General features: G+C 46.3%; 1 protein-coding gene across 1 annotated transcript; it reads right to left on the minus strand.

Annotated features, from left to right (window-relative positions):
• Positions 1-140: 140 nt before the first annotated feature.
• F10 (coagulation factor X) lies at positions 141-25,905 on the minus strand. Its single transcript, XM_048456213.3, has 8 exons — positions 25,747-25,905; positions 23,842-24,002; positions 11,105-11,129; positions 10,028-10,141; positions 8,185-8,316; positions 3,860-4,095; positions 2,979-3,099; positions 141-744 (listed from the first exon to the last, which is right to left on the minus strand). Exons 1-8 carry the CDS (start codon positions 25,889-25,891, stop codon positions 155-157), a joined length of 1,524 nt encoding a protein of 507 aa, XP_048312170.3. The 5' UTR covers positions 25,892-25,905; the 3' UTR covers positions 141-154.
• Between the last annotated feature and the right edge of the window lie 485 nt (positions 25,906-26,390).

A 26,390-nucleotide genomic window follows, 5' to 3' on the forward strand; every position in this document is an offset into this window, starting at 1 on the left:
AGAGTCTGTTTCTGATACCATGAAGTTGAAAGAACAGCAAACTTGAACCTGAAGAGTCTACCCCTGCAGGGGGGCAGCTGCCCTAAGAAGCTTCCTGCTCAGGTGGCAACATTAAACAACACCACATGTGACCCAGCAGGTCTAGAGAGCTGCTTTAATGGGGAGGACTTGTTGATGTTGGGGTCTCAGATGTGGGCACCACCCTGGCTTTCATGGACTTCTCAATCCACCTGAGGAAGGCCGTGACCTTCGTGTAGATCCCATACTTCCCTTTCCTCGCACACCCTTCTCCCCAGCTGACAATGCCAGTCACGAAGTGGGTGCCTTTGTACTTGGTGACGTGGGGGCCGCCGCTGTCCCCCTGGCAGGCATCCTCCAGTTTGGCATCGTAGCCAGCACAGAACATGTTCTGTGTGATGGTGAAGCTGCTGGAGAGCTTGCAGGTGTTGCGATCCACATAGGGCACCTCCAGCATCTTCAAGATGTTTGACTGGCGGCCCTTCTCATGTGTGCGTCCAAACCCACTCACGATGCCCGACTTCTGCGTCATCAGTGTGGCCTCGGCCCAGTCCTTCTGAGGCAGGCAGGCGGGGGCCACGTTCATGCGGAACGTGATGGGAGTCTTCAGCTTGAGCACTGCGATGTCGAAGTCATAGGTCTCCCTCACAAACTTGTTGTGCTTTATGATCACGTCCACGTCGTGCACCATCTCATTGCCTTCCTCCTTCTCTGTGTTCCGATCCCCTGGAGGTGGGGGGAGAGATAGAGAGACACAGAGAGAGAGACACAGAGAGAGAGACAGAGACAGAGACACACACAGAGACAGAGAGACAGAGACACACACAGAGACAGAGAGACAGAGACACACACAGAGACAGAGAGACAGAGAGAGACAGAGACAGAGACACAGAGAAAGACACACAGAGAGAGACAGAGAGAAAGAGAGAGAGACAGACAGAGAGAGAGAGCGCAGTTGGCAGTTAGTTCTCTCAGGGCCGGGTGTTTGCATATCAACTACCTTTAAAGAAGTGTACACCTGTAGTCATGTAGGGAAGGAGGCAGAGGCAAGAGGATCTCTGTGACTTCAAGGCCAGCATTATCTACATAGTAAGTTCTAGGCCAGTCAGTGCGTCATAACCAGATACTGTCTCCACAAGAAAAGAAAGGAAAAAAGAAAGAAAGAAAGAAAGAAAGAAAGAAAGAAAGAAAGAAAGAAAGAAAGGAAGGAAGGAAGGGAATGAGTTGCCTGGGCTTAAGTCACCTTGACACAGGTTAGAGTCATCACAGAAGAGGGAGCCTCAATTGAAAAATTGCCTTCAGAAGATTGGGCTGTAGGCAAGCCTGCAGGGTATTTTCTTAATTAGTGATTGATTGGGGAGGGCCCGGCCCATTGTGGGTGGGGCCATCCCTGGGCTGATGGTCCTGGGCTCTATAAGAAAGCAGGCTGAACAAGTCGTGAGGAGCAAGCCAATAAGCAACACCCCTCCATGACCTCTGTGTCAGCTCCCGTCTCTAGGTTCTTTCCCTGTTTGAATTCCTGCCCTGGCTTCCTTCAGTGATAAACAGTGATGTGAAAGTATAAGGCAAATAAACCCTTCACCCCACCCCACAAAATAATTTTTCTCTAATGAAAAACCAGACCCACGTCAAGGAGTATATGCTTGCGTCCTAGCACTCAGAAGGACAAGGCAATGCTTACAAATTCCTGAAGAGCCTGCCCTCTGGAGAGAGACTAAAGGGCTCTGCCTTCCTCCCAGGGCTTCCCCTTCTGATCATGTTTTTAAAGACTTTTTAAAAAGGGTTATTTTATTTCATGTCTATGAGCATTTGCCTGCGTGTGTATGCATGTGTACTGTGCACATGCCTAGTGCCTGTGGAGACCAGGGTATCAGATCCCCTTGGACCTGGAGTTACAGACAGCTGTGAGCCACCAAACCCAGGTCCTCTGCGAGAGTAGTTAAGTACTGCTAACCACTAAGCCTTCTCTCCAGCTCCCCGATCATGTTTCTGTGTGAATGTTTAGGACTCTTGTGCTTTCCAGTTCCTCACACTTGAGTACTTCCGGTCATCTGGGTCTGTCAATCAGCTCAGGGCCAAGGGTCTCTCTCCTCTTCCAGACCTGGGCTGTGCACCCCGGCCCAAACGGTCTGACCTGAGACGAGCTGAAGGCGCAGTGTGCCGCTGACTGTGAAAGGAGACTGTAGTAACATCTCACTCACAGCCAAGGTTTATTTATTTCTAAACACCTGGGAAGTCAGGGCTTTGGAAACGAGACACTGGAACAACCTCACTCATCTCTGCTTCTTAAATCTGTAGCGGAGGGATGCCAGACATTTTCAAACTGCATTTGGGGCTAGTGCAGGATTTTTCACTGCCTAACTCATGGATCTCATAGAAACACCAAAGTGAAGTAACACGGAAGTAAGAGACTCCGTGGAGAGAGTAAGAGAGAGTAAGAGACTCTCTTGTGGAGAGAGGCAGGCTGGGAAGGTTTTTGAGGGAAGAATGCTAAGAGAGGAACGTCATGAAAGCACTGAAGAGGGAAGGTGGGAAGTCTCTGTGTGGAATGACCAGCCCTGGGGAAGTCTCTGTGTGGAATGACCAGCCCTGGGGAAGTCTCTGTGTGGAATGACCAGCCCTGGGGAAGTCTCTGTGTGGAATGGCCGGCCCTGAGGGAGTCTCTGTGCGGAATGGTCTGGCCCTGGGGGAGTCTCTGTGTGGAACGGTCTGGCCCTGGGGGAGTCTCTGTGTGGAATGGTCTGGCCTTGGGGAAGTCTCTGTGTGGAATGGCCCAGCCCCCGGAAGTCTGGAGATGCCCACCCCCTTCTCCTCTCTGACCATCTCCAAGCAGAGCATCTGCCTTTGAGCAGGTGTTGCTAACAGAACCCATGTGTAGTTCTAGCGGTCCTGGGGGAGAGCAGCAATCACAGCCCTAGGGCTTGAGATGGTGGTGTCCCCAGGGCTGGGGCGTCACTTACCTACCCTCACCCTGAATCGCTTGGCTTGGTGCAGACAGTGGGCCGCCGTGAGGATGTAGAACTCATTCAAGATGGTGCCCCCACAGAAGCCCTCATTGTTGTCATCATTGACAAGCAGAGCCTGCGACCAGAACAGAGTGTCTGCAAACCACCTACGATCTGAACAAGGGCCGTGTCAAGCTGCCTAGGCCGTGTGGGCTCTCTGCAGGGTCTCAGAGAACCTTTTCTAGGAGACTTACACCTGACCACAGCTCTCCACGTCTGCTGGACTACCCCGAGATCCTGCCCCTTTTGCCTGTCTGCTTCCTGCCTTTCTCTTAGTGCTACAGCCTGGAAGAGAGCAAGGCACTTCTCACTACCCCCATTAGCCAGCCCTACAACTCCTTGCAGCATCCTTGCAAGTGGCCCAGCCCTTCCTTCCCGGCACTCTGGATGTTCTCTGGTGCCCACATTGTGAGTGACTCCCGGAGACACCCAGCTTTATTTCCACACTATAGCTTTGGTCTGCTTTAAAGATGGACCGACTGATGATCCACAGACACCCAAGCACTAGCCCTGCAGGATACCTTTGCCTGTCTCCTTCCCACCCAGATGACAAGGTCCCTCTAACAGGGCCTCCTCTTTCATCTCGTCCAAACCAGTCCTAGCATTTTCTCCCTATGCACAGAAAAGCATTTTAAACATAAATAGATGTGTCTTTTTTTAAAAAGGTATTTTTATACCTCTTAGTATTTAAATATTTTTGTTTAAAAAATACTCTCACACTAGAAGAGGAATGATGACCACCGGGAAGGACCCTTGCAGGTCTGAGTTGCTGACCCTCAGTGAATTGTCCCACCAGCCTGTTCTACGAGCCACCAGTTTTATCTTGGCCCAGTTACCTGCCAGGGACACTCCCCGTCTTTGCATGCTCGGCCACCCACAATCCGAATAACGCTTGAGCTGTCTTTTTCCGGTTGTGTCTGGTTGAGGTTGAGCAGCTCGGAAGGACTCTCCGTAGGCGACAGCAAGTCTAACTCTGGTAGGAAGTCTTCAGGGAAAGGCTCACTGTGGTTGGTGCTCTGGTCCAAGGACCTCTTCATGCGTCCTATGGTGGTTTTCCCACAGGGGAAGGGCACTGAAAGGAAGGATAGGAGCAACAGAGGAGGCCTCAGCAAAGCCAGAAGCTCCACAGGCCTACTGAGGCTCCCTGGAAGGCCAGGGGCTGATGGTTAAACCTGACTGAGAGTCAGGTGAGGCATCAGTAAAACACAGTTTGCAGAGTGGTGGTGGTGCACACCTTTAATCCCAGCACTTAGGAGGCAGAGGCAGGCAGATTTCTGAGTTCGAAACCAGTCTGGGCTACAGAGTAAGTTCCATGACAGCCAGGGCTACACGGAGAAATCCTGTCTCAAAGAAAAATAAAACACAGCTCTTGGCATAACTATAAAGACATTTTTAGGGAAGACTAACTAAGATGGGCGAGCTGTACCCCAAGTGTAGGCAGCACTATCAAGTAGTCTGGGGACCCAAGCAAAATAAAATAGAGAAAAGGACAAAACTTGTTGTGCAGACATTTCTCTCTCCATTACTGGCAGCCACTGGATGAGCCTCAGCCCAACTGTGCTTCCCCCACCACCATGGACTCGAGTCTCTGAAAGCTGAGCGGAAGCAAATCCCTCATCCTTTAGTGGTCAGGTGCTTTGTCACATCCCTGAAATTCTGGCTAATACAAAAAATTGATACCAAGAGTAGGGTTGTTGCTATGGCTACTTGGTCAATGTGGTTCGAAAAACTTGGAGCCAGTTTGCAGAAGAAGGATTTGAAATCATTTAGGGATAAGAGCTGAAGAAAACTTAGACTTCTGTTGGCAGAGCTAAACGGGTGTTCCCAGTGGGAGCTCAGAAGACAAGAATGCTGATGGGATTGTGTATAGCAAAAACTATGAAGCTTGCAAAGGAACAGCAACTCTTTTGGGAACTGGACTGGAGGACGTTGGCTATAAAAACTTGTTTAATTTTGCTCATGCCCTCATGGTGCGGGAGAATTATCTGTATTCTGTCAATCATGTATTTTAATAAAACGCTGATTGACCAGGCAGGAAGTATAGGCAGGAAAACCAGACAGGAAGTAGAGGTGGAACAAAGAGAACGGGAGTTCTGTATTCTGGGAAGCAGGAAGCTTTCTCTGCCACTCCTGCCCTGATCACCGAAGAAGCAACATGTGAGCTGACAGCTGAAAAAGGTACCAAGCCATATGGCTAACATAGATCAGAATAATGGGTTAAGGTAAGTCATAAGAACTAATAAGTAGCCTGACCTAATGGTCCAATCAGTTTATAATCTTATGGAGTCCTGTGTGTGATTTTCTCTGGGACTTGCTGGTTGTGGGGTACGGGGCGGGAACAGATACCCCAACAAGCCGGCCCTCATGTTACAGATGGCGCCCAGACGTGGATAACTGAATCCACAGAAAGCCTGAGAAAGCTTGGGAAAGAATAGAGTAAAGCATGTTTTCTTGGTAGCAGCAATTTCTTGGGTCTGCTCTGCTTGCTAGAGGCAAGCAAGTGCTCTCATCTAAGAGAGGCTTCCTGACTCAGCTTTAGCTGCAAAACCCTGCAGCTCATTAAGAGGTCTGCCACAAAACACTTAAACGGTGTTGGTGAAAAGCTGAACGCATGTTTTTCGGTTTTCAGCCATAGCAGGAAAAAAACTGCGCTGTTTTAAAATGTCGGCCGTCCTGCCAGGGCAAACTCTGACTCTTTCAGGCAGGCAGTCCAACTGAGTGTGGTCTGTAAGCAGAATGCTGCAGCTTGCTTGCTGGCAGGGACCTTAAAACACTGTAGAGTTGTGATGACAAAAATGGCTCTGATGGTTCCTCCACCACGAGGCTGGAGAGCTAAGGAATGGGCTGGATCTAGCCATCAAAGCCACGGCTCTCCATATTGCTTAGTAAATTAAAGGCTCATGTGGTCAGAAAAAGAGAGATATACAGTAAAGAGAGATTCAAAGAGGAAGAAAACCTCTAAATGGTTTATAGTGTGTTAAAAATATATGCAGGATAAAAGTTAAAGTTCTTAAAGTAAAAAAAGAAAGAGAGTAGTTGGGTGTGGTGGTATACACCTTTAATCCCAACACTTGGGAGGCAGAGGTAAATTGACCTCTGAGACTTCAAGGGGTAGAGGTAGATTGACCTCTGTGACTTTAAGGTGTGGTAGTACACATCTTTAATCCCAATGCCTGGAAGGCAGAGACAGACAGATCTCTGTGAGTTCAAGGTGTGGTAGCACACGCCTTTAATCCCAGCACTGGGGTGGCAGAGACAGTGGGACCTCTGTGAGTTCAAGGACAGCCTGGTCTACAGAGTTATTCCAGGACAAAGATATACAGAAAACCTGTCTCAAAAAGTAAAAGTAAAAATAAAAGAAATAGAAGTTAAAATAAAGCCGAATAAAGATGGAAAATATACAGAGAATCTTGATACTGTATGCTATTATGCTCTCTTTGAATTGTTTGAATGCTGAGGAAGGAGCAACAGCTGCTAAAAGATATTTGTTTATAAATGCTGCTGAATTAATCCAAGATAGGTATTTTGAAAATACCTTGGCTTCAAAACTGAAGTCAAAAGGTATGTTACTTTGGAGAAGAGATTTTGCTTTTGTTTCCACAGAAAATAAGAAGCAATGGATTCATTCTGAGTTAAGAAAAATCAGGTTCGATAAAGGAAGACCACCTGAGAAATCTCCGATAGGAACAGATGGCCCAGATGACAGAGTTCTACATCCAGAATAGATTCAAGACTGCTACCTGAGATGATCAAGACTCCCAGGATATTCCATTCAGGACTTGATTATAACTCTAAATTTTCTTTAGGACCCCATAAGATTATCAGCGCCCCCAACCAGCAGGAAGTAGCCCACATTCCCAACAAATGGACTATGGGTATTTTTCTTTGTTTTTTTAAAAAAAGAGGGAAATGGTGCGGGAGAATTATCTGTATTCTGTCAATCATGTATTTTAATAAAACGCTGATTGATCAGGCAGGAAGTATAGGCGGGAAAACCAGACAGGAAGTAGAGGTGGAACAAAGAGAACGGGAGTATTCTGGGAAGCAGGAAGCTTCCTCTGCCACTCCTGCCCTGATCACCGAAGAAGCAACATGTGAGCTGACAGCTGAAAAAGGTACCAAGCCATATGGCTAACATAGATGAGTATAGTGGAATATTAAAAGAGCCATTGCCCCTGGCATTTACTCTGGAGTGATGACCACTTAGGCCTTGAAATAATCTCTTGTAAATAATCAATAATTGTTATCTGAGTTTTTATGAGATTGCTCTTTCTTGGGAATATCAGAGCCTTGGCATAACCTCAGTCTTAAGATGTTCCTGGCAAACTTGGAATTTTTAGCAAGATTGTGTTTGCTTAGGTAATAGTTCCATAAGATGACTCCTAGTTCAGATAAGAGATTTTGGTATGCGGGAATTGACTCCCTAAAGGGCCTTTTGTGTATCAATAAAAAGAACTTCTGAAGAGTCACTAGACAGTCAATCCATCAGAGGCTGATTATCCTTGCTGCCTAGAAGCTTATACACTCTGCAGTGTCTCTGTTTCTTCAAGAGACCCTTGTAACCAAGAACATGGGTTGGGCCCTTCTCATTCCCCTGGCCCTTTATGTTCCTCGGCCCACGTGGCACTCACTGCTCTCTCAGAGCCTTGTTAGTCACTCTTAACAAGTGATTCTGCTACGCATAAGACCTGGCACACCTGGCTCTCACCAGGTAAAAAGCAAACCCAATCAGCATGGGGCAGCAAAAATGATACCAGTGTGGGCTCCTCTACCTGCCCAGGCCTCCTTCTTGACCCAGGCAGGTCCTGCCCTTGTCCTGCCCCTGAGATATTGTGATTTCCAGGCCCCCAGGCCAGAGGAGCATGGGCTGCCCTGCACAAAAGTCATGGCCAGAGCTGTGGGTATGCTCAACTCAGTGATGCCTGGGATCACCTCCTTTGCCAGCAATGAGGCAGCAGTGCCAGCCCCTTCAGGTGCTGAGGTGGAGCAGTCGCTTGTCCTTAGGTCTAATGCATCTCCTTTCAAACTTAGAACTTTTATGGCTGATCTGTCCAGAGCCCCGTCTCTAATTCTCCATCTCCTGGCATCACTGGCCTCTGCAGGTGCCACCAGAACGTGCCCTCAGCAACGTCACACCGTCTCCACAGCTGATGACTCCTACCTGTGGAGATGCAGGACTTGCCGTCGTCACCCAGGAAGTAACCGCTGGCGCAGGAGCACACCACCGTGTTCTGCTCTTCGCTGCAGAACTGGTCACAGTCTCCGTTGTCTAGGCTGCAGAGTTTCCGAACAACTGCAAGACAGAGGACAGATGAGCCCTTCCCATAGACACGTGATGAGTTCACACAGCCATGCCCAGGCCAGGGTATCCAAAGGCCCACACCAGGGTGGTTTCCATGATAACAGGATAGGCAGCCAAACGAGATGCCAGCCTCATGTAAGCCTTTCTTCCTGCTGCTGCCTCCCCAGACCATGGGAGGGACATTTGACACATGCACAGGTTACAGGAGGAACACCTGGCATCCTTACAGACAACGAGAGGGACATTTGTCATATGCACAGGTTATGGGGGAACACCCAGCCTCTGCACAGGCCAGGGGAGGGACACCTGGCATCCTCACAGGGCTCTCCAATGAGAAGTTTTGTGAGGGAGGGCAGATGCATGTTCTCTTTTGAGGGCTGTGCACATCCTGCTCATTCAGGGTGCTGCCCTTGGCATGGGCGAAGAGTTGCATCCTAGCTGAACCTCTTCCTTCCCTCACTCAATAACAATGAACAGTATTTGAGCCCTGCCCTGGCCCCAGTGATGCACCAGGCACCCTGCTGTGGGTATGCCGTGGTTTGGGATCTGGGTTCCTGTGAGACCTAAAAGGAATGATTATCCATGGGAAATGTGTGGCAGAAAGCCAGGAGTCAGCTCCAGAGAAGATGGAAGTGGAGGGGTGGGGGTGTCATTTAAGTCCCACCACTCTATCTACATGCTAGTAAATTGTGGAAGCAAAGGGACTTGAGGCTACATGAAATTGCAGCATAGCGCCCGCTTAACTCCCTTGGTAACTTCTGACCTGCCATTGCACCTTAGGCTGACTGAGCCTGTATTCCTCCATCCACCGTGTCTTAGACCAGAGGTACCCCCCTGCTTCCAGTGCTAGCTGATCCAGCTCACGCTAATAACCACGTCTGTAGCAATTTGCTTTACAGCCCTCTGCTTGGGTTTGGTGAGAACCTTGATAGAATTTTAGCTCCCAGATTGTGCCCCTCATTAGATATCTTAGTCTGTTGTGTACAGGAACTGTATGAGCTTCTGTGGGATGGGTCCTAATCACAACCAGCAGCTCCACTGGGGAGAGTCCCGAGGGCATCTGGATAAAGATTGCATTCTAGAAGGAAAGTAATTTAACCCTGGGCATGGTGATATATACCTGTAATCCCACTTAGGAAGATGAGGCAGGAGATTTTCTGGGAGTTCAAATCTGGAGTGGGCTATACATAAGTAAGTTATATAAGTTCTAGTCTAGCCTTGGTTAAAAAGTGAGACCATAGAAAATAAATAAATAAATAAATAAAAATTAAAGAGATAAAGAGGTAAAGGAAATGCAGGTCTTACTTGTTAGGGAGAACTGGGCTGAGAGAAATCTAATGACTATTTAAAAATGGAGTCACCATGGTACAAATAGCTCAGAGAGGCTCCCTATGAAACAGCTAAAGGCACCACATATCTGAAACTGGGCAACCTAGACCATTCCTTGTTGATGCTTGTGTTGACAAGTGTAAACAAAGGCGATGCCAGAGCAGAAGCAGGAGGAGCCGTGTGCACAGTCTACCCGATTCTCATCTGTCTCACGGTGCCCCACGGGAAAGTCTTGTCTCTCACGTCGCACCCCGCCGAGCAGCTGATGTGTCAGAGAGTGACCAATGACCTAGGTATCTCATTAGGTGTTTCAGTGTCTCCCCTCTTCCCTGGTTGTGGTATGACCCAAAGCTCCATCAAGAGAGGGACTTACAGAATTCACAGTTCTTGCCTTCGTACCCCTCCACGCAGGTGCACGTGTACTCGCCCAGGCCGTCGCGACACTTGCCTTGATTCTGGCAAGGGTTGGTTTCGCACTGGTCACCGTCTGCAATGAGAGGATTGGGAAACCAAGGCTGAAGTTGTTTCATCGTGGGCACCACCGACACTGTGTGGTACCTGCAGCCACTTTTGCGATAGCTTAAGCTTGCTTCTTCTTGAGAATAAATTCATCATACCTAGATTTGTTTAGTTCCCACTTTGGTGGCTGTGTATGTGTGATACCCCTGTGCCTTGTTGGCTGGGTTGCTGGTTTCTCTGGGATGTATTACAATGCGTTTGTGGCCAGGGAGAGGGGCTTCACCTCCTCTGCAAAGGAGGGGGACAAGGGGACAGTGTGGCACTTGTTTCTAGACTGGGTGCTGGTCAGAGAAGGAGGGGATTCTTTTCTCCAAGGCCTCTGGGTGTGGAATAAGAACCAGGGGATGATCCAGCTCTGACAAGGCTCCACCTCTCTTGGTTTGTCACTTACTCAGAGGAGGAGTGTCTAATTGCTGTTTTGAAATAATTTCTAGGTAGCCATGACCAGTATTGTCTCTGATGCTATGAACAGTCGTCAGGGTGGCCACCTTTTGGAAAAACCAATATTTCAAGCTCCACCATTTGCTTCAGCTTGCTAAACTTGTTAAAAATATCATGGAATTTGGCATCCTCAGATAAGGAAGAACTGACTTAAATCTGTATCTGAGTCAGACATGGTAGAAAACACATACACTCCAAGTTACTCAAGAGGTTGGGTCATGAGGGTGGCTTGAACCTGGGAGTTTGTGAACAGGACACTGAGGGCAACAAGATCCCCAGAAAGATGTGTATTTTAATAAATAATAAACTGGAATCCATATAAATTTACTATAAAATACTTTTTAAAAGTATCATAGAAATATAGAAGGGAAAAGTGTAGATAAATAAGATTTGAACCAGAATGTAATTTAAAATGTTTTCCAAAGCTACTACTTTCTCTTAATTTAAATGTTAAGGAGTCTCTCTCATGATTGAAATAGAAATATCTTACCTTTGTATTTGTTCCAGAATTCATTCTAAAAGAAAAAAAATATTTTAAAACACATTAGAAAAAAAGCAGACTATTTCACACTAACAGTAACCATCTTCAGTAACCTGCCTGGAGGAATGTTCTAGAACTTCTCCATCTGAAAGGGAGAGCTGCCAGCATTCCTGAGAGGGCCTATCTCCCATCTGCTTCAACACATGGCCCTTGCTGAATATTGAAACCACATTTCAAGGTAAACAAGAAACAGGCTAGGAGAAATAGTTCCATTCGTCATATGCCACTGGAGAATGATCAGTTAACAGACCCCGTGCTCAAAATTAAGAAAAAAATCACAGATTGCCAGCCGTGTGAGTGGGAAAAGTATAAATTGCTAACTATCTTAGGTCAAGGCCTATGTCACACGAACAGACAGTCACAGCACACACAGTTGGTCACAATCCCGCTCCCCAGCTCAGCTTCTGTGGCAGGGTCTTTGGTGTTCCACAGGACTCCTCCCTGCCCCCACTGCCTCTGCCCTTTTGTCTTCTGGGTCCTTGGAATACCAACTGTCCCTGCTGCAGTGCTGAGGAGTTCTATCCAGAGAGTGCTGAGGAGTTCTATCCAGAGGGTGCTGAGGAGTTTCATCCAGAGAGGAGGAGATGGGCAGGCACCAATGCAAGAATTCCTCCAACAACCTGAAAGGCAACATGATATCACCAGAATCCAGGGATCACGAAACTAGAAGAATTGAACACCATACTCCAGAAGAAATAGAAGAAATCGACTCTAAGCGGATCTTTATGAAAATAAAAGAGGAACTTAAACAGGAGGTGAAATCTGCCGTAAAGAAATGGAAGATAAGTATAACAAAAAGATTGAGGAAATGAGTAAAGAAATGGAAGAGAATTATAACAAAAAGTTTGAAGAAATGAGTAAATCCGTAAATGAAATTCTGGGAAACCAAGAAAAAACAATCAAACAGGTAATGGAAACAGTTCAAGATTTGAAAACTGAAATGGAGGCAATGAAGAAAACGCAAACCGAGGGCCGGTTGGCTATGGAAAATCTAGGTAAACGAACAGAGACTTCAGAAACAAGCATAACCAACAGAATACAAGAGATAATGAAAGAATCTCAGACTCTGAAGACACCATAGAGAAAATAAACGCTCTGACCAAAGAAAACAGCAAATCCAACAAATTCTCATCACAAAACATTCAGGAAATGTGGGACACAAAAAAACCCCAAATCTAAGAATAATAGGGGTAGAAGAAGGAGAAGAATTTCAGATCAAAGGTCCAGAAAATATATTCAACAAAATTATAGAAGAAAACTTCCCCAACCTAAAGAACGATATCCCTATGAAGGTTCAAGAAGCATACAGAACACTGAATAGACTGGATCAAAAAAAAAAAACCAAAAACATCCCCTCGCCATATAATAATCAAAACACAAAACATTCAGATTAAAGAAAGAATATTAAGAGCTGCAAAGGAAAAAGATCAAGTAACTTACAAATGTAAGCCTAGCAGACTTACACCAGACTTTCTATGGAAACCATGAAAGCCAGAAGGTCCTGGATAGAGGTACTGCAGAAACTAAGAGACCATGGATGCAAACCCAGACTACTATACCCAGCCAAGCTATCGTTCACTATCAACGGAGAAAACAAAATATTCCAGGATAAAAACAAATTTAAGCAATACGTAGCTACAAATCCAGCCTTACAGAAAGTATTAGAAGGAAAATCACAACCCAAGGAATCCAACATTCCCAACACCGCCTACAATAACTCAGACATCTAGCGACCCTTCATAAGCACAACTCAAAGAAGGGAAACACATACACTCTACTACCCAAAAAAAAACCCCAAAAAACCGGAGTCAACAACCACTGGTCATTGATATCACTTAATATCAATGGACTCAATTCACCTATACAAAGGCACAGACTTAGAGATTGAATACAAAAACAGGATCCAACATGCTGCTGTTTACAAGAAACACACCTCAACCACAGACACCTACTCAGAGTAAAGGACTGGGAAAAGGTTTTCCAAGCAAACGGACCTAAGAAACAAGCGGGTGTGGTCATTCTAATATCTAACAAAATTGACTTCAAACTAAAATCTATCAGAAGAGAGGGAGATGGACATTTCATACTCATAACAGGAACAGTTCATCAGGAGGAAGTCTCAATCCTGAATATCTATTCCCCTAATATAAAGGCACCCACATATGTAAAAGAAACTCTTCTAGAACTCAAGGCAGTCATCAAACCACACACATTAATAGTAGGAGACTTCAACACACCTCTCTCACCAATGGACAGATCAATCAGACAGAAACCCAACAGAGAAATAAGAGAATTATTGGAGGTATTGAATCAAATGGACTTAACAGGTATCTATAGAACATTCCACCCAAATAGAAAAGAATATACCTTTTTCTCTGCAGCCCATGGAACCTTCTCAAAAATTGACCACATACTCGGTAACAAAGCAAACTTCCACAGATACAAAAAAATATTAGTAACCACCTGTGTCTTGTCAGATCACCATGGATTAAAGTTAGAATTCAACAACAATGCTACCCCCAGGAAGCCAACAAACTCATGGAAGTTGAACTGTCAACTATTAAATCACCCCTGGGTCAAGGAAGAAATAAAGAAAGAAATTAAAGTCTTCCTTGAATTTAATGAAAATAAAGACACAACATACTCAAACCTATGGGACACAACGAAAGCAGTGCTAAGAGGAAAGTTCATAGCACTAAGTGCCCAATTAAAGAAAATGGAGAAAGCACATATTGGAGACTTAACAGCACACTTGAAAGCTCTAGAAAAAAAAGAAGCTGATTCACCCAGGAGGAGTAGAAGATTGGAAATATTCAAACTGAGGGCTGAAATCAACAAAATAGAAACACAGAAAACAATTCAGAGAATCAATGAAACAAAAAGCTGGTTCTTGGAGAAAATCAACAAGATTGACAAACCCCTACCCAAACTAATCAAACGGCAGAGAGAGAACATGCAAATTAATAAGATCAGAAATGAAAAGGGGGACATAACCACAGACACAGAGGAAATTCAGAGAATCATTAGATCATACTACAAAAGCCTGTACGCCATAAAATTGGAAAATGTAAAAGAAATGGACATTTTTTAAGATAAGTACCATATATCAAAGTTGAACCAAGACCAGGTGAACAATCTAAATAGACCTGTCAGTCATGAAGAATTAGTAGGTGTTATCAAAAAACTCCCTACCAAAAAAAGCCCAGGACCAGATGGTTTCAAAGCAGAATTCTACCAGAACTTCCAGGAAGAGCTAATACCTACACTCCTTAATGTATTTCACAGTATAGAAACAGAAGAGTCATTGCCAAACTCTTTCTATGAAGCTACAGTTACCCTAATACCAAAACCACACAAAGACACAACCAAGAAAGAGAATTACAGGCCAATCTCACTCATGAACATCGACACAAAAATTCTCAACAAAATCCTGGCAAACCAAATCCAAGAACACATTAGAAAAATCATCCATTATGATCAAGTGGGCTTCATTCCAGAGATGCAGGGCTGGTTCAACATACGCAAATCTATCAATGTAATCCATCATATAAATAATCTGAAAGAAAAAAAAAACCACATGATCATTTCATTGGATGCTGAAAAAGCATTTGACAAAATTCAACACCCCTTTATGATAAAGGTGTTGGAGAGATTGAGGATACAAGGATCATACCTAAATATAATAAAAGCAATATACAGCAAGCCGACAGCTAACATCAAACTGAATGGAGAGAAACTCAAAGCCATTCCACTAAAATCAGGAACACGACAAGGCTCTCCACTCTCTCCATACCTCTTCAATATAGTGCTTGAAGTTCTAGCAATAGCAATAAGACAAGATAAGGGGATCAAGGGGATTCGAATTGGAAAGGATGAAGTTAAACTTTCGTTATTTGCAGACAATATGATAGTATACATAAGCGACCCCAAAAACTCTACCAAAGAACTCCTACAGCTGATAAACACCTTTATTAATGTGGCAGGATACAAGATCAACTCAAAAAAATTGGTTGCCCTCCTATACACAAAGGATAAAGAAGCAGAGAGGGAAATCAGAGAAACATCACCATTCACGATAGCCACAAATAGCATAAAATATCTTGGGGTAACTCTAACCAAGGAAGTGAAAGACATATTTGACAAGAACTTTAAGTCTTTGAAGAAAGAAATTGAGGAGGACACCAGAAAATGGAAAGACCTCCCCTGCTCTTGGATTGGGAGAATCAACATAGTAAAAATGGCAATTCTACTAAAAGCAATCTATAGATTCAATGCAATCCCCATCAAAATCCCATCAAACTTCTTCACAGACCTTGAGAAAACAATAATCAAGTTTATATGGCAAAACAAAAAACCCAGGATAGCCAAAACAATCTTATACAATAAAGGAACTTCTGGAGGCATTACCATCCCTGACTTCAAACTCTATTACAGAGCGACAGTATTGAAAACAGCTTGGTATTGGCATAACAACAGAGAAGTCGACCTATGGAATTAAATAGAAGACCAGATATTAACCCACAAACCTATGAACACCTGATTTTTGACGAGGGAGCTAAAGGTATACAATGGAAGAAGGAAATCATCTTTAACAAATGGTGCTGGCATAAATGAATGTCAACCTGTAGAAGAATGAAAGTAGATCCATATCTATCACCATGCACAAAACTCAAGTCCAAATGGATTAAAGACATCAACATTAATATGACCACTTTGAACCTGATAGAAGAGAAGGTGGGAAGTAGTCTACGAGATATAGGCACAGGAAACCACTTCCTAAGTAGAACCCCAGTAGCATAGATAATAAGAGAATCAATGAATAAATGGGACCTCCTGAAACTGAGAAGCTTCTGTAAAGCAAAGGACACTGTCAGTAAGACAAAAAGACTACCTTCTGACTGGGAGAAGATCTTCACCAACCCCTCAACAGACAAAGGTCTGATCTCCAAAATATACAAAGAAGTCAAGAAACTAGATACTAAAACTCTAATTAACCCAATTAAAAAATGGGGTACTGAACTGAACAGAGAATTCACAACAGATGAACTTTGAATGGCCAAAAGACACTTAAGGTCATGCTCAATCTCCTTAGCGATCAGGGAAATGCAAATCAAAACAACTTTGAGATACCATCTTACACCTGTCAGAATAACTAAACTTAAAAACACCAATGATAGTCTATGTTGGAGAGGATGTGGAGTGAGGAAAACTTTCATCCATTGTTGGTGGGAATGCAAACTTGTGCAGCCACTGTGGAAATCAGTGTGGCGGTTTCTCAGGAAACTGGGATTCAACCTCCCTCAGGACCCAGCAATTCCACTCTTGGGAATATACCCAAGAGATGCCCTATCATACTACAAAAGCATTTGTTCAACTATGTTCATAGCAGCACTATTTGTAATAGCCAGAACCTGGAAACAACCTAGGTGCCCCTCAATAGAAGAAAGGTTAAAGAAGGTGTGGAACATATACACATTAGAGTTTTACTCAGCGGTAAAAAACAATGACATCTTGAATTTTGCATGCAAATGGATGGAAATAGAAAACGCTTTACTGAGTGAGGTAACCCAGACCCAAAAAGAGGAATACGGTATGTACTCACTCATAAGTGAATTCTAGCCATAGTTAAAGGTCTTTGAGCCTATAATTCGTGATCCTAGAGAAGCTAAATAAGAAGGTGAACCTGACGAAAATCATGTAGTTACCCTCCTGGATATTGGAAGTAGTCAAGATTGCAAGGCAAACTTGGGTGCACGGGGGGTGTGTGTGTGTAGGGGGTGGAAGTAAGGGGAGATGGTTAGAGAGAAGGGAGAGGGGGAGGATTGGGGATGGCGTGGGGGAATGAGATGGGGGGAGGAAGGATGGATATGGGAGCAGGCAAGTATATATCTCAACTAAGGGAGCCATTTTAGGGTTGGCAAGAGACTTGTTTCTGGAGGGGTTCTCAGGCCCAAGGAGAGGTCCCCAGATTCTTCCCTGGGCAGCAAAGGAGAGGGTGCCTGAACTGGCCTTGGCCCATAACCATACTGATGAATATTTTGCATATCACCATAGAACCTTCATCTGGCGATGGATGGAGATAGAGACAGAGACACATATTGGAACACTGGACTTAACTCCCTAGATCCAAATGAGAAACAGAAGGAGGGAAAACGTGAGTAAGATAGGCAGGACCAGAGGGAACCTTCATCCGACGATGAATGGTGATAGAGACGGAGACCCATATTGGAGCACTGGACTGAGCCCCCCAAGGTCCAAATGAGGAGCAGAAGGAGGGAGAACATGAAAAAGGAAATCAGGACCGCGAGGGGTGCGTTCACCCACTGATACAAGGGGACTGATCGAATGAGAGCTCACCAAGGCCAGCTGGACTGGAACTGAACGAGCATGTGATCAAACCGGATTCTCTGAATGTGGCTAACATGGCGGCTGACTGAGAAGCCATTTACAATGGCACTGGGTCTTGTTTCATCTGCATGTACTGGCTGTTTGGGATCCTAGTCTGTTTGGATGCTCACCTTCCTAGACTTGGAGGGAGGGGGGAGGAACTTGAACTTCCCACAGGGTAGGAAATCCTGACTGCTCTTTGGACTGGAGAGGGAGGAGGAGGGGGAGTGGTGGGGAGGAGAGGGAGTGGGGGAATGGGAGGGTATGGGGAGGAGGGGAGGAAGTGGAAATTTTTATCAACAAACAAATAAATTAATTAATTAATTTAAAAAAATCCCGCTCCCCATTCAGACCTACTGGAACCTCAAAATATGACCTTAACTAAAAATGGAACTTCGTAGATGTAAATTAGAGCCATCATTAGGACCTCAGGTGAGGTTGTCCAGGATCATCACAGGCTCTTAACCAATGACAGTGTCCATCTCAAAGTAAAGAATGGTCACCTGGAGCCAGCAGCGGAGGGAGGTCACGGGAGGTGACAACAGAGGTAACTACTGGAGCCACAGCATAGAGTTTCTTCTGGCACTTCCAAAGGACCCAGCCTGACATGGGTTCTGGTTTTGCATTCATTACCTCCAAATTTCAAGGGAATAAGTCCCATTACTCTAAGTCATTCTGCTTATAGGACCCTATTATGGTTGTCACGGCAATGAATGTGCTGTCTTTAAAATATTTCTGTTTAGCCTGGAGCTACAGCCTGGAGGAGAGCACTTGCCTGGTTTGTGGGAAGCCCTTGATTCAATCTCATAGGTGAAGAAGAGAAAGACAGGGATTTTCTTGATACGGAATGTATTTTCAAAAGTCAAATAAAAATTGGGCATGATTGCACATGCCTGTAATCCCAGCACTTTGGAATTGAGGCAGGAGGATTGAAGTTCAAGGTTATTCCTCATGTCACACTGAGTTTGAGACCAGCCTGGGTTACGTGAGTTTCTGTCAAAGAAGAAGGAGAAGACAAAGAAAAAAGAACACGGAGGAAGAAGAAGAAAGAAGAAGAAAGAAGAGAAAAAAGTACAGTTTTTCCCAATTTGAATGTCACACAGTAAAATCCACTTTTGTGTGTGCAATTCTTTGAACTCTAGCACACGTGTTGGTATGTGTGACCACCCACACAATCAAATAAACACAGCCCCATCTTCACCCAACCCTTCCATCACAGCCCCCAAACTGTCAAGTCCTGGTATCATCAGGAGCCTGCTGCTCTTTGATAAAGTAATGATGTTTAAAGAAGGTCTGATAAATGAGATTATACATGAAACAAGCTTGTGAAATTCTCTTCCTTCAGCATCTGCTTCCAGCATGTGTCCAGCTTCCTGTGTCCCCGAGCCTGCTGCTGCCTGTGGCTGGCTCATCTTCATCGACAGTGGATGATGCGCAAGCTCTTTCCAGCTTTGGGTAATTATGATTGGAGCCGCTCTAAACATTTATGCCTGGGCTGGGGGCTGCGGTGGCACACACCCTTAATCCCAGCACTCAGGAGGCAGAGGCAGGTGAATCTCCATGAGTTTGAGGCTGACCTGGTCTACAGAGTTCCAGGACAGCCAAGCCTACACAGAGAAATCCTGTCTCAGAAAAAAAAAAATACGCCTTATGTGAGACAGTTTATATGAAAATAAGTTTTTGTGTTTCTAGGTAAGTGCCCAGGGATGGTTTCCTCACAGTAGTGGGTCACTTTATATGGCTGGTAACTATGAGTTTGGATACTCTGGTATCTGGTTCCTCAGCTCCACCCCCCACACCCAAGGCTCCACCCTTTATCAGCAGTCAGTTACTAACTGCAGCTGTACTGATACCCTCTTAACAGTACAGTAGGCTTTGCCGTGCCTTTGCCTTGAATCCCCATGCTGGCTAGCAGTGTGGGGTGTCTTCTCATGTGCTTGTCACCAGATGTCATCTTTGGTGATGTAGCTGTTCCAGTCTTCTGTTCATTGAACTTTCTTATGTGTTCATTTCTTCTCTTGGGCTACGAGCTCTTTACAGATTCTGGATCCCATGTTGGAGGTGTGGGTTGTAAACACTTTTGTGGTCGGTAGCTTGTATATTCGTTCTCTTAACTCTTCCCCCCCCATAGAAAAAATTTCAATCTGACAAAGTCTGGCTGATTAATTTTTTTCTTTTGAATTATTTTTGGGTGCCATGCTTAAGAACTCTGGCTAGCTCCATGCCCGACATTGCTATGAAAGGTTTTTCTTGTTTTGCCTTTAGATCTCTGATTCCATTTGTGTTAGGTTTTGTTTAGTATGAGGTTTGTCTTTTTAGGATAAAAGTATTTGAATGCTGCCTCCATGTTTTGCCCTCCAGTTCACAGGTTGAAACTCAATGCTAGTATTTATAAAGGATGGAATCTATATACTAGTGAAGTCATGCCCTTGTCTCCTCTCTTAACGCTTAATCTTGTGTGGTAGGTCAGGGGCCTGGGTAAGAGACCACACTGAGAAAGATGGATTCACCTTAAGATAATATGTTTTTCTTCCCACAACTTCTGCCCTCCTACACGCTCCATAGGAGCTACCATGGGGGTCAGTTGGATCAACCCACCCTTCTAAGTCTTGACATTATGAAGGTGTAACTACATTTTTCTTCTTTTCTTTTTTATTTGGATGCTGGCTAGAGTCTAAGTTGTACTTTTAAATCCCCCAACCAATGGACTGGGCTTCCTTCTTTTCCTAAACCTCCTCTATCCACTGCGTGGCTGCCTGCAGCCCGTGGCTGTCCTCAAGACCAGCTTATTCAAGTGGTGTGGCTTCTGTTCCTTTTTCTCAGCCTCCTTCCCCAATCCAGACAACTCTCCTGCCCTTGGGTTGTCATTTTCAACTCTAATAAATTATTCTCAAGCCTCCTTTGGAGGCCACTCTTAGCCCAGGGGCTTCTGTTTGTGTCTTGTAAATATTTAGTTTATTGATGAACTAAGAACCCAAAAGAGAGGACCCAACTTGCCAGGTATCATATGGTAGCTTTACTAGGACCTCCAAAGACTCCCAGCAACGCTTCTTCCACAGCTTTTAATTCTTTAGCCTACTCTGCAACCCTAGATGGCATCATATTAAAGGTTGTGGCTTTTATGTGGTATTAGGTCGTGAGGGCTCTGCTATCGTGAGGTGACCGGAGCCTTGTGATGCGTTCATACAGCATCCCTCCTCATGCTCTCCCTCCTCCTCTAGAAGAGGGGAGGCAATGAGGAAATCCTGGAGGCAGACACCGGGCCCTCATCTGACCCCCAAACTGCTGCCATCTTGGCCTTGAACTTCCCACCCTCCACATCTACAGGCCAGACTTCCTGCTGTTTGTGAATGCCCTAGCCTAGGGTATTTTGCTATAGCAGCACAGAGGGAGAGAGATGAATCCCACTTATTGAAGAAGGTAATTCCTTATCTATAATAGTTTATATTCATATTTGTGTAGCTATTTAAACAAATGCTTAAAATAAAAAATAGTTCCGTCAACTATGGATTTTCTCATCAGATATAAACCATTGTTTTGGTAGCAAAGAATTAAAGAAATATTACCCTATTTCCTTCTTTCCTTCCTTCCTCTCATTACTGAGACAGGCTCTTGGTATGTATCCCTGTCCATCTTGGAACTTGCTTTGTAGACCAGGCCCTCAAATTCCCATCAGTCCCCCTGCCTCTGCCTCTCGAGTTCTGGGATTAAAGGCAAGCATCACTACATTTGGGAATAAAAAGAATTCCCGATTCCCTTTCTCTTTTCGGGTGGCTGAAATGAACCATGATCACCCAGTGGACAGCAACGGAAGGACTCTCTCGTGTGCCATGACCTGCTGATGTGAGAAGAAGGAAGCTTGCTCTCTAGACTGGCTCGCAGGGGTGTGCGCTCAACAATGCCCATCTGCTGCATTTTCCTCCTCATCTTGTCTCTTGTGACAGGAGCCATATTCTCCCCTCATTTTGCCAGTATCTTCCAGAAACTCACATCACAATTGATACCCGTGCTCCAGTCATATAAGATGGGCCATGTAGAAGTTTTCACCTGTAGACATGTCTTGCCATGGTCAATGGTCTTGGCTTGATTTTCAAAAGGCTCTTGTGGCTCAGTTTAAGTGTCACACACTTCCTTCGTGACCGATAGATCCGAGTGGTCTGTTAGAGCCCCCAGAGCCATTCCCCCGACTAGAAGCATCCTTGTTTGTAGGGATAGAGGAATGTCGGAGGGTGTCACCTCCAGCACTCCTTCCCTAACAAACCTGCCCAGGACCCTGGCTGCAGCTGGAGGTGGCGGGCTGTAAAAGCTCACCTCTCGGAGATGCCGTGGTGAACTGCGTAGGTGTCTTCAGTCCTAAGAGGTTGGCTTCTGTCTACTTCACCTCCAGGACTTCATCACGCCTTTCCTCCATGCCGATTCTCACCGAAGGTGGGGTAAATGGGTGGGCTTTCTGAAGAGTGTGTGGCCATGCTGCCACCCACAGGGTGTCTATTCACCCATTACAATCTTCTCTGTGATTTCAGTGGGATCATAATAGACTATGTGGTCACGCGGAACATAGAAGGATTCAGGGTCATGAGTCAAGCGAACCTCTAATCCCGGAATTGACATTCCTGTTCTTAAGTCTAGTCAATGTCATTAACTACTAAAACCTTACAGTAAGCTTCTGGAACAATCCTCGCATCTGGTTTTGTTGTGTCAGATGATGCAATGCACAGACGTTTCTAAAAAACCAAGGAGGATTTGAGCACGCATGGTGGATTCCTTCCTCGGGAAATCATCCATGATCCAGTCCGCATGGTGTCTTTGGGGGGGAAAGTGAGGTAATGGTGCCCATGCAGCTTTGTAGAGCATGACATTGGCTCTTCCCACTCTTCTAGGGTCCTGACCTCAGTGCGTCTCCTAAGGCTGTTCTTCCACGTGCATAAATGCGTCCTGCCCTCTGGCCACTCCTCGAGCTGGCCTTGCCTTGTGACCTGGCCTTTCTGACGGCTTGTCCTTCTAAGGTTCACGTACTGAACATTTGGTGTCCAGGTGGTGGTGGTACTTTGGGGGGTTCTGTAAACTCTAGATGGGGCTTATCTGGAGGACGAGGTGGTTGGGTGGGGGTGTCCTTGGCGGGATCTCAGATCCAGCTCCTTCTTGCTCTGCCCTTTGCTTCCTGTCTGCCATGAGGAGAGCATGTCTCTTCTGGCTGCTGCTAAGGTGTTCTGTCTAAGATCATGAGATGAACTGATCACAGACCCTAAGAATCATTTGATAGCGAGAGCCCCAAGACTTCACGCTTTTACCTGTTCTCACAGGTGTTTAGTTGCAACTGGCTGAAAGCCCCTGGTCTGATCCCAGTCCCCAGGAGTCACATTGGCCTAAAGCCCTTGGTCAGATGGCCCTGGCTGTGGGTGGCTGAATTCCTAAATGGAGCCAGGTGGCGCAGGTCTTGCTCTGTGGCCTTCAGTGGTGGCAGCAGCAGTGGGCCTTGTCGTTTCCACTTGGGTCCGGAAATAACTGCTTGGAATAACTGTTCCTCCCTCCCTCAGCTCCTCCTTGACCCTCTTTGATGACTCTTCTCGTTAGTTCCTTCTTGTTACTTGGGGCTCACGTTTCCACCGGGCACTTGAAGACCCCCGTCTTCTGGGGAAGAGAAGCAGGCTCACTCCTGATGCTGTGTACGTAGGTAGTGATGGTGGTGCTGTGGGCCTCCTGTCACATGTCTGCATGCTGTGCATGCTCATCTTAGTCACCAGGCTCCTTACCCACTGGAGAGGAAGGGTGGTGGCAACCGTTGTACATTTATCCAGGAAGCACTGATAGGGACCATGAGGGGATGGATATACAAACACACACACATGCATACACACAATACATAAATATAATACATGTATACATACATAAATATTACACATGTACATATATACACACATACATGCATGCATATGTTCATGCACACATGTGTGTATAGACATATATGATTTTCTTAGGTTAACTTAGGTTACGAGCAAGTTATCATTAACTTTGTGTTATGTGGCATATTTCTCCCCCTCAGTTTTTCTACTCAGGAAGAGACCTGAAGAGATGCAGAAGAGATCAAAATGGATGTCCTACAGGCAATAGGCTAGGATAATATACCTGACCTTCTAACCCCTTGGTTGCTTTCCCCAACTATGCTTCACAGACTTGTGGGTAAAGGATCCAAATCTGGGCCAGCCTGGAACCCTGCAGCAGCCCAGGATGGCCCAGTCCCAGCTAGAAAGGAACTGAGATGTCCCAGCCCCAGCCGGCAAGGACCTGGCCTGACTCACCGTCTTCTGAGTATCCTCGAAGACTTCGCGGGCCTCTTCATAAGAACATACTTCTTCCATACACTCTCTTTCCAGATTTCCTTTCTTCACCTCTTCAAAAAGTGAGTTTGCCCTCCGAATCCTCGTCAGGACATTGCTGGCGCGTTCCCGGTTTATAAACACTACCAGACAGAGAAGGGCGAGGGTGAAGGGACCTCACCTGTCCCCAGGTGTCCTCTGGCTAGGGCCTTCACACAAGCTTTTCCCTGCCTGGTTCATTCCTCCCTGGTAGGAAGATGACCCTTCATTGTCAGCCTAGACTGAGACACCTCTGGGTGTGTCTGTGAGGGGCTTCCAGGTAGAACTAACTAAGGGGGAAAGATGCGCTGTGAGCATGGGTGTGTCGCCACCTGGCCTGGGAGCCTGGAGAGGAGAGAGGCAGGACCAGCAGACCGTATGTTCTCATTCTCCCTTCTCTCTGCTTCCTGGCTGCCATGAGGGGAACTGCTACACTCTGTCACACTCTCCCTGCCACGATGGATTGAGACCTCTGAGACCATGCGCCAAAAGAAACACTTCCTAAAGTGGCCTGTGCAGGTATTTGACCATCGTGATGGAAAAAGGACTGGTGTGCCCAGCTGCACACATGGGTCACTCCATCGCATGACTCCTCGGGAGGTCCACCACCCTGACCACCTCCACAGATCCATTGCACGACCCCTCAGCAGGTCTGCCACCCTGACCACCTCCACAGATCCATCGCACGACCCCTCGGGAGGTCCGCCACCCTGACCACCTCCATATCTCTTGGACCCCTTGCCTTGTGCTGTTTCTGGGCATAGTACATGGCTGTTCTATGATGTTATGTATCTCTTGGTTTGCTGCTGTCACCTCTCTGGGAAAATAAACTTATGTGGTGCATCTATCTGCCTGTGGTTATAAACATAGGTGGTCCATCTGCCTGTGGCTATTCATAGGTCTAGAAACAATGCTACTTACTAAGCCCCTGTCCAGTGAATGAAGGCAGCTGGTCGGTTAAATCTTAATCAAAATTTAACCTTTTGATTAAATCAGTTTCTGTGAATGGCTTTGCTGGAACACTATACCCACACCCTAGACAGTCACACAGACCCACCCTGCTGGCAGCCATAGGTTCTGATTTGAGTAAAATCAAGATTGGCAGCAAGAAATTAAAACACGGCAATGTTGTGAACACTCGTCCATGGGAACTGGCAAAGACTCTAATGTCCTGACACACGGCATCCTGCTGCCCAGTCCTGGCTGTGTGTTTTGCTGCTTGTGGCCTTTGATTTTCCAGCTCGGGCACATTGCTGCCCTCAAACATTGGGTTGTCTCTGTGGCGCCGACCTTGGCAGTTACTAGCAGGCATTGACCCATCGAGTGGGTGTCAGGTTTGCCAGTGGCGCTTTCCTCAGTCAGGCCCAAATGAGTGGGAAGGGCCCCTGTGTTGCTGAGGTTGTCCTGGTGCAAGGCCAGCTCTGTGTGAGTGGAGCCTGCTCTGGAGCAGGTCTGGGGGCTGCTTGTTGCCTGTTTGTACGACCTTGCCTTGTGCAGTCTGTGGCCCAGCTGAGCTTCCCAAGCTTGGGAGCCCCAGTTCCTGTCTCTCCCAGCATGTGTTTGGGGTGACTTTATCTCCTTTGTTTATCTTTCTCCTTATCTCTGTCCTCCTCTCTCTCCTCATCACTGTTCCCGTACTGCTCTGTCTCTGATCTGCTTCCCTTCTCCTCCTTTCTTCAGGCCTGTCACCCTTTGTGCCCTGCATGAGTAGTCGCAGCTGGCCCTAACTATACCAGCAGAAGCCAGCCTGTGGCTGGATCAGTGCACCTACCACCCCGCCCTTCCCACTACCCACCCTCATGCCCTCCTCCTGGGCCACTCGGCAGTGTGAAGGGCTGGAGCACTTACCGCTTCTTCCAGGTGACAGGAGGCTGGCCAGGGCAACATAGAGCAGGCTGAGTCTCAGCGGGCTCTCCATGGTGTGGTCAAGGACAGCAGCTGCTGGGACAGGCGTGGGGGCAAGGTTCACTTGCCCTGGGCCCCAGGTGGCCATGGTCCTCCTGCTTATCTCAGCCTTCTGATTGGAGCCCAGGCCAGCAATGAGGTCAGGGGACTGGGAACTGTGGACACCAGCCCCAGCCTTTTCCGGGCTGGCTATCCTTATCCCAAACTGCCTGGAAGGGCCTGCTTTGCACTGAGAGCAGTAATAGCATTTTCTAATACTCACCCTACCCCCTGTTAGTTGAAGTGGGGGTGAGGCAAGCCTGGGTACCAGGGCACAAGTGGGGTTTGCACCCAAGTCCCCAATCCTCTGGTTGGCCCAGCTAACTCTGGCCACAGATGTAAGTGTGAGGCTTGTGTGTCCCTTGGACGATGGCTATGCAATCTAGTCATGGAAGCAGGCCGGGCTGCTGGGGGACAGGAGCCCTGAACTTCTGGTGTCCTGACACAAGCTCTCTTCTCTGATATGTGACATCTAGGAGAGGCCACAGGGACCCAAAGCACACATCAGGGTTGGTAGGAGGCGGGTGTCTGCCCCTGCCCTCTGGGCC

This window comes from Myodes glareolus, chromosome 23 (genome assembly GCF_982192425.1).
Source record: "Myodes glareolus chromosome 23, mMyoGla1.1, whole genome shotgun sequence".
In the NCBI taxonomy this organism is placed as follows: domain Eukaryota; kingdom Metazoa; phylum Chordata; class Mammalia; order Rodentia; family Cricetidae; genus Myodes; species Myodes glareolus.

What these genes read in the sequence shown, in the direction of transcription:
- F10 (XM_048456213.3), bottom strand. Translation starts at nt 25,891, where the DNA reads ATGGCCACCTGGGGCCCAGGGCAAGTGAACCTTGCCCCCACGCCTGTC. An exon ending in AGGCAAGAACTGTGAATTCT is followed by an intron (nt 8,317 to 10,027) that starts GTAAGTCCCTCT and finishes TCTGTCTTGCAG; the next exon opens with TTGTTCGGAAACTCTGCAGC. An exon ending in CAAGTCCTGCATCTCCACAG is followed by an intron (nt 4,096 to 8,184) that starts GTAGGAGTCATC and finishes CCTTCCTTTCAG; the next exon opens with TGCCCTTCCCCTGTGGGAAA.